Below are 8449 nucleotides of genomic sequence, written 5' to 3'. Positions count from 1 at the left end.
GGCTTCAGGGTACGGATCCCCTGCGAGAAACGAGGGACTACTACTCCACTTTATGTACTTCCATTAGCTATTGAGATAGGAACTGTGCTTTATAGTCATCAAACATTTTAATTATGTTTTAATTATGTTTATGACACAGTCTGATAATTTATTGTAGCATGTGATTGCAAGGACAAACCGTTCTGATTTAGAGTAAAACTAAGTTGGACTGACATCTGAAATATTTGATGACTGTATGTTGCCTGTAAACACAACAAGGGGGACACAGTCACCACTGACGATAAGTCATGCGCTACATAAATATCAGCAGGGCATGTGGACGTGCATGTGAATTATACGTGTGGTGAAATCAAGCTCAGCCCTGCAGCTCATAGAGACTTGCTGCAGCTTCAACTCTGCTTTTCTCAGGTTTCACATGCTTGGCTCCTCATAAACATACTCCCCTTTTCTCTCCTGTCAGAATGAAGCCATGTCCCACGAGAAGACAACCGGGGGCAGCATGTCAGAAGGGGAGCTCTTCAAAGCAGAAATGGTCTTTATCAGGAACTTTGTTGAAACAGAGAAAGCAAATATAATTCAACAGGAAGCACAACCTCAAGTAAGTACCACAAGAACCCCCACAGAGGTCTGTGATGTCAGCAGTTGATAGTGTAGATTTAAGTACAACGTTTACAAATTTGTGTATGTGAAGAAGTTAACACTCAGGTCATAGGATTAAAAAAGAAGCAGTTATTGTAAAATATGTGAATTTATTGGCTTTCCTGTCTTAGTTTAAGAGCTTAAGTTCGTCATTTTGGTAAATGGCAACTTTGTAGTATTTTTACTAATCCGCACAACTGACAGACCAAGTAACAAACAGGCTGAATAGTAAAGTCACAGGGACTTTTAGTAAATTTGAATATAAACCTTTTTAGATGATAGACTTCATAAAAAACTCTGTTTAGTCTCTGCAGGATCACAGGAACTTCTCTCAGACCAAAGCTCCACCATCAGTCAGAGCTCTGTCTGAAAATACCCCCAGCCAAGTAAACGTGGGGACGGTCTCCATGGAAACAGCTGTTGACAAACGCAGGGGCATTTCCCAGCAGCGGTGTCACAATGTCTCTGGACATTCTGAAGATGCACTGGCTTGCTCTGCACACACGGCATCTGCCCCAGAAGACAGAACAAGTCCCACCGACTGGGCAGACCTGTTCCCCACCCCGGCCTCATCCAGAGAGTCCATCCTGACTTCCCCGGCTCCTTTCAGCCGAACGGTTTCTCCTTGCTCGTCTGTTCGCTCAGGTGTATTTTCCCCTTCTATAGTCCAGATCAAGAGGCACACACTAGCTCCTGGAGCTAGCCTGGTTAACATCCCCCAGACCTGCTTCTCATCCTGTGACAGTCTGTCATCTGCCTGTCCACAGTCACCCCCTCCCCGGCACCGACCTCCAGTCACTCGACTTTCCCTCCTGACTGCCATTCTCAGGAAAGGTCGTCTTCCTGTCTTGTCTTCTGCGCTACAGAGACCTTACACCCCCTGCTGGCCTGTTAATCATGTGACGTTGTCGTTTTGTAACGCATGCTCAGCTGCCTCGAGCGTGGCCTCCATTCCCTTAGAATTATCCTCCCAGTTCTCTTCATCTGCATCTATAGATGGTCAAAGCCACGTCTGCACGGAGCCCATTGCTTCCCCGACGATGGAGTCGAGTGCTCACGACAGAAGACGTCCTCATACTCAGGTGAAAGGATGCCACCTTAGACAGAAGCAGGTGATTTCTCCTCCACCAGTGAAGAGCAAACTCCCTCAAACTCCCCAGTTCTCAAATGTCTCAGCTGTTTCTCCGTCAAGGCATGACAACCCAGCCTCTGCAAATACTCCATTCAGCTCTAGTTCCAAGTTACATGAGCTGAGGCCCAGCAACGTGCACACGCTCCTCAAGGACCATGGCGGTAATAACCTTAAAAATCTCATCTCCTCGCCCCCTGAACTTCAAACTGAGCCCCCTGTGACCCAGAACCGGACTCGCCGACCGAATTCTTCTCTCTCGAGGCTCCAGATGCTCTCCCAGCAACTAAGATCTTCGCCCGTCCCTTCATCTTCTCATTCTCACATCCCACCTTACTCTGCTCATGCAGACGCTGCACCCCCCCTCCCTCATTTAAAACAAACCCCCAAGGTTGGAGGGTGTGAGTCAGTGGGGAGCTGGCCTGAATTCAGAAGAGCCACACCTGCTAAAGCTGCTCATAAAACCCAATGCCTGTCTCCATCTCGATACAAACCCATTATCCTTTCTGGGTGGCCGTCACCCGCCACTTCCCCCACACCCACACCCTCCCCTGCACCCCCAGTCAGAGACTTCACCCCGTCTCCTTCCCTGTCCCTGCGTTCCACGCCCTCGCCAAGGCCGGGGAGTGGAATTTCAGACTGCAGTGACAGGGAGGGTAAAAAACGAAAGGTACAGCATCTTCATTCTGTTTTGGTTTCTGTTTGTCTTTTGCCTCAGAGCTCATTGATCCGTTTACAGGCCGAGGTTAAGAAGAGATTTTCACATATTTTAAATGACTGTAAAACATCATTTAGTGTAGAATTGTGGCTCTGTAAAAAGATAAGCGAGAATAAAGTGAGCGCTCATTTAGAGATTAAAATTATTTAGAGCAAACAGTCACATGCAGATATACAGTTTTCTTATCCACAGGTGAGTGAAACTAAAATCATTACAGCCATGAGGCTCATGTTCAGTGACGTAAAATGGTTTTCAGTTCCGTTTGTGCTGCTGGGCAGCTCGGCTGCTTTGCATTACTAGCAGTCTCCGGCATTCTGATAAAGCTTACTCAAAGAAATTGAAACTGGCTGATGAATTTCAAGAGTTTATCTTTCAGAAACTGCAGAAACTTTCGATTCATCTGTATTTATTCAGTATTTTTTTCTTTAAACACCAGACACACAAGATTAAACTGAGCTACAAATCGCTCGCTGCGATCCCCACAAACACCATCCTGTTGGATCAACAAGTAAGTTTGCGTGTTTAACTCTAATCCCACTCGTACATTTTGTTGTCTTGTTACAACTCCTCGGAAAATGGTTTGAAGTCTCGAGAAAATTGCAACAGAATTGGCCAAAATTATTTGCATTTTATTATCTGCGTTAAAGTAAAGCAAGTTAGTTCAATTAAAATGTCTAAAGGGGTTTCAGAGTTTAAGTATCTCGGGGTCTTATTCAGGACTGAGAGAAAAATGGAGCGGGAGGTCAATAGGTGGATAGGTGTGGCGTCTGCAGTGAAGCGCATGCTGTACCGGTCTGTCGCGGTGAAGAGAGAGCTGAGTCAAAAGGCAAAGCTCTCACGTTCCTACCCTCGTCTATGGTCATGAGCTTTGGGTTGTGACCAAAAGAACGAGATCACGGACACAAGCGGTCGAAGTGAGTTTTCTCCGCAGGGTGTATGGGCTCTCCCTTAGAGATAGGGTGAGAAGCTTGATCATCCGGGAGGGACTCAGAGTAGAGCCGCTGCTTCTCCACATCGAGAGGAGCCAGTTGAGGTGGCTCGAGTATCTGGTTAGGATGCCTCCTGGACGCCTCCCTGGTGAGGTGTTCCGGGCACGTCCCAACGGGAGGAGACCCAGAGGAAGACCTAGAACACACTGGAGGGACTATGTTTCTCGGCTGGCCTGGGAATGCCTCGGGATTCCCCCAGAGGAGCTGGTCCAAGTGGCTGGGGAGAGGGAAGTCTGGGCCTCCCTACTTAAGCTGCGACCTGACTCAGATAAGCAGAAGAAAATGGATGGATTTCAGAGTGCCATGGAAAAACATAAAAAAAGTTTTTTTTGAAGCCATTTGGACATCTTTGCTTTATTACCATATTATGAAAGATTTGTGTCGAAACTTCGAAGCTTCTTGCACCTGTCACCTGTTAGTTGCCGGCACCCTCCCATTGTGGTGGCTTCAAGCTCTTCATTACGGAGGTGTCCGTTTTAATTCTTTTGAATTTAGGTCAAAACATGTGACCAGATTAAATCTCGGCTGATAGACATGGTTTTACTTTAATTTTTAAAAAGGCCATACTTCTCCCTCCTTCTGCTCTACAGTAGTTTATAGAAACGAGGTATAAGAAGATTAGCTAAGAAACCAAAGGCAGTGCAAACACAACATCCCTGGACAGATTTTCATGAAAGTCTCAGAGTGTAATCACTGGATGTACATCTACAACTGAATAACTTTTAGAGTCAATTTAATTTAAGCTGTCCACCACAGCTAATCCATGAACTGTGTTAGGTCATCTGAATCAAAAAGATTGAGTGAAATGTGTCACAAAACTTAACTTTAAAGTTTTATGTCCATTTGTTTCTCTCAATGATTTTGAGTTGCTCTCGGCCTTCACTTTTTTTTGATTCAGAGCTCAGTTCTGTGGTTTGGGTGGAAAACTGGTGGTTAAAGTTGCTCCAAGTCAGCCTCAAGCTCTTTTTGATGTCCCTCCTCATGTTTTTCCCACAATCTGCACAAACTTTAATCATCGTCTTCTTTCAGCTTCACGTCCTTGAGTCTTCTGTAAAGTTTTATGACTGTGATCTTTCTGATTAGATTTTTTTGTTAAAAAGCAACAACATAAACAACAACAAAAACCCCAAGATTTTTGATGCTCTCAGACAGCGCTCTTGCTTTCAACATTTTTTTTTTGGGAAAACATCTAGAAATTCAAACCCAGTTAAACCATCAATATGTCTGGTGACGTCAACATAAGATTCCCTTAAACGACCGCACATATAAATGAATGTTAGGGAATTAAATTCAATTTAGTTTATTTATCCCTTATAGTGTAAATTGATGACAAGTCACCAGTGAGCACCAGAAAAAGAAACAAATCCTTATCATAAATCTAGATTCTGTTTTAAATACAGTCATGGTCAGGTCAGTTTTTATTATATTAATGCATTTACATATAAGATGCCAGTTACTGTAGTTACTGAAGCCAGAAAAATGTGATGAATCTTCACTTAGTCCAAATCTTTCATCCTGAGCAGCATGTTAGTGACATTGGAAATGGAACAACTCCCGTTTAACACGAAGAAACCTCCAGGAGATCCAGAACCAGGCTCAGGATGAGCAGCCATCTTCTCTGACTGGTTGGAGTCTGAGAGGATAGAGACAGACAAACACAGAAAGACTGGTCCAAATGTACTTTCTATGGGAAGAAAAACAAAGAAATACACAACTTATTACCAGGAATAATTGTAACAAACATGGAGGGCAGGAGCGTGAGACTGACATGTGGTCACTTTGACCTCCAGAAGTCTAAACCTAAAGCAATTAAGGGATAGCTCAGAAAACCAAAGTCAACCCTAACTACAGGATTTATGCAAAAGGAAAACGTTAGTCTGAAAAGTAGACGGTGTCAGCCTCACCGACAGAACTGGAACACTTAAAATCACATATAAATGATCAAAGCTTTGAAACCAAGATTATATCAAGTCAAATCAGGCTCAGAGAAAGTTGGAAACAAGGCTCTTAAAATAGGCACATTTTTACATTTATGTAAGATTAAGCATCAGCCATGTATTTTTTGTTATAAGTATAATGAAAATACTGATTTAAGATGCAAGCTGGTATAAAGGGCTCTTACATCTTCACCTTTGCTTTTTTACAGTTGCACGTGTCTTTTACCTGAGTGATGTCGGACACGAAAAGTGTGCAACAAAAACACAGATTTTCTACAACAATAACACATCGGAAGTCTTAAATGTCCAAAGCCAACAACAACAACAACAACGTCAAACCAGGCTTGAAAAGAATTGAAAGCATGGCATGTTGGTGCAGTGTTCAATTCAGTTTATACTGTACCCTTTTTTATCGCGGAGGACCCGTACCCTGAAAACCCGTGATAAGTGAAAACCGCAAAGTAGGAATGGGCGTTTTAAATCATTCCAGCACTCTTGAAATATTCTAAACAATATTTCTAAACCCTAAATGTTCTAAAAAGATCACAGCATGTCATGATTTCCGTTTTCTCTGCCTCCGACTGCTCTCTTCCACCTGCCAGCGCTCTCTGCCATGCCCACTTCTCTGCTGCAGGACGGAGGCATGACACGCTGCAGGAGGAAGCTTCTCTTGCAAGCTGCAGCAGGTGCTAAATAATTTCAAAAATAATTTAGTTTAAATAAAAAATAAAAATCCATGCAGATCACGTGGCTCATCCATCAATCATTGATAATTATCAATCATCAGTGATTATACCATTCTTATCAGAACTCCCACAGTGCCTCTGGAGTGTCCTTGGACACGCTCACGGTCCTTGTCATCTCCTGTGGAATGTCTGGGTCACTATGTGCCTATGTGCAGGGTGCTTTTTTCAATTTCAGGCTATCTTTACTCGGCCAAGGAATAGCTGTGTCTGTTATGAAGTTCTTTTTACCTCCACATCCTATATATGTTGTTACTTTCATTACTTTTTTGTCTGTCCCTTAACCCCCACCACCTGCTCCCCCAGGCGCCCTAGACAGCATCTCTCTGCTCCACACAGAGGGCTGCGGTAGCTCGGTGGTCTTTGGTTGTGTCAGGAAGGAAATCCGGAGCAAAAATAATTTCCAAGTCTTCGTGCCACTTAGTTCGCTGTGGCAACCCCTGAAGAAGGGAGCAGCCGAAAGGGGGAGGAAAAAAAAACAGTATTTCATATATTATTTACAAAGCACCAAGTCACAATAGAATTCATCACAGGGCACTAGAATGTACAGTAATGATCCTGTATGATGAATTTTACTTGAAAGATGTTGGAAAAAAGTAACTGAAATATTTGAATTTATCGTGCCACTTGAAGAAAACGACAGTCATGGTGGTGAGCTGGATCTTTACTGTGTATATTTGCAGGCGATTGATGATCAGGTTGAACAGAATCACTGCAGCTCCCTGGATAGACCTGTTACTGACACACACTCAGAGGTACTGCTGCTGCACGCACGGCCGCACGTTCGTATGTGACGACTTCACACCGACAAATGAATAATTCTGTTGTTTCCACAGATGTGCTCACCTGCTGAGCTGCGGCAAAAGTCAGATCAGCTGTATGCAGAGATTGATGAAATATTGGTAAACTCCATTCCTGAAGTGAGTTAAACCGTATATGTAGACTTGCACACATAAAAATGTTGATGCTTATTGTTAAAAATGGATTTTGTAAGCTAATTTTTGCAACTTTTTCTTCAAACTATTATGTGGACGGAAGACCTCAAAGTCACCGAATACCAATGCTGGTTTTCAGGTAAAATTAAACATGATGTGCATTATTATTTCATGCTCACAAACAAACAAACAAACAACAACAAAGGAAAAACACTGCCTCTACTCTGCACACGTGAACATTTAAAATATTAAAGCAAGGACGATGACTAACTGTTTCAGTCCTAATGGTTAATTATTCTATACGTACAAGTGCTTGGACATTATTCACACATGGAAATATTTTTTGTTTTGTAGTCAGAACATTCTTGGTTCACAGCACGCAAAGAATCAAAATGTTTGTTCATTATTTATCAAAGGGGATGACCTCTTGCAGTGTTCAGAAGAAACAAGGGTGGTTTAAAGTGGCATCCAAGAGATGCTGCAAATCTCATCCAAGTTCAAGAGCTGACTGATAAAATGTGTGAATTTTAATAATTAACGAAGAAAACAATTTAAAAGTATGTAAAAAGTAAAAGAGCAACAAGGGCAGCTTCATATTATCTAAATAATCCATGCAACATTTACACCCAGAGCTTGTTTTCAAGCCTGTTTTCAATGAATATCTTTGAAATATTAAACGTTTGAAATTTAAATCATATTCTAAGATAAAAAAAAAATGCAATTTCTCTTTAAGATTTTTTTTTTTCGTCTCTCTTTCAGCACAACTCTTCATTGTTAAAATCCCTGGGGCGTGAAACCAAATATGTGAGTAGAAGTCAGACAGTTTGTTTGTGCCCTATTTTCTGAGCTCTCAAAGGAAACCCTGTAAGAACCTGCTGCTGTCACTTTTATCACCTCAGCTCTCATGTAACGTCACTTCACACAAAATTAGTCACTGCTTTGGAAATGTGAAGTCAGCGTTTTATTTTTATTGCTGTACGATGAAAGTCTCTTTTTCAACTGAGACTTTACACATGCAAAAATATAAAAATGACTAAAACTTAAATTTTGAGCCGAGAGACGAAACGTTTCTACATTTTTTTGTTGTTTTGCTTTGTTTTGTTTTTTTTGAATGTCCAGAGGACCAGATTTAACTTTTTTCGATTTTTCTACCTGGATTATTGAGCATGCATCAGGATATGTTAAATTTTGAGCATTAAAACAAAAGTAGTGATGCACCAACAGTTCATGCTCAATAATCCAGGTACAAATTCAACAATGTTTAGTCAGGTCCTCTGAACGGTTTATTTATTTATTTATTTATTTTTTGTTGCTGAGATGTTTCGTCCTTCATCCAAAGGACTTCTTCAGTCTGAGAAG

The 8449-nt window shown here is 42.0% G+C and overlaps 1 protein-coding gene across 1 annotated transcript; it reads left to right on the top strand.

The window, feature by feature from the left end:
* Positions 1 to 460: 460 nt before the first annotated feature.
* Positions 461 to 7894, top strand: LOC119412282 (muscular LMNA-interacting protein; the record flags this gene model as incomplete). Its single annotated transcript, XM_037679272.1, is given in 7 exon segments — positions 461 to 598; positions 945 to 2438; positions 2923 to 2994; positions 6839 to 6910; positions 6992 to 7075; positions 7194 to 7229; positions 7850 to 7894. Coding segments are annotated over 7 exon segments (1941 nt in total), but the record flags the coding sequence as incomplete, so codon positions are not given.
* Between the last annotated feature and the right edge of the window lie 555 nt (positions 7895 to 8449).

Source organism: Nematolebias whitei, chromosome 1 (genome assembly GCF_014905685.2).
Source record: "Nematolebias whitei isolate Nwh7 chromosome 1, NemWhi1, whole genome shotgun sequence".
Lineage (NCBI taxonomy): Eukaryota > Metazoa > Chordata > Actinopteri > Cyprinodontiformes > Rivulidae > Nematolebias > Nematolebias whitei.
Note: the sequence above shows the minus strand (reverse complement) of the source record. Positions and strands in the feature narration are given on the sequence as shown.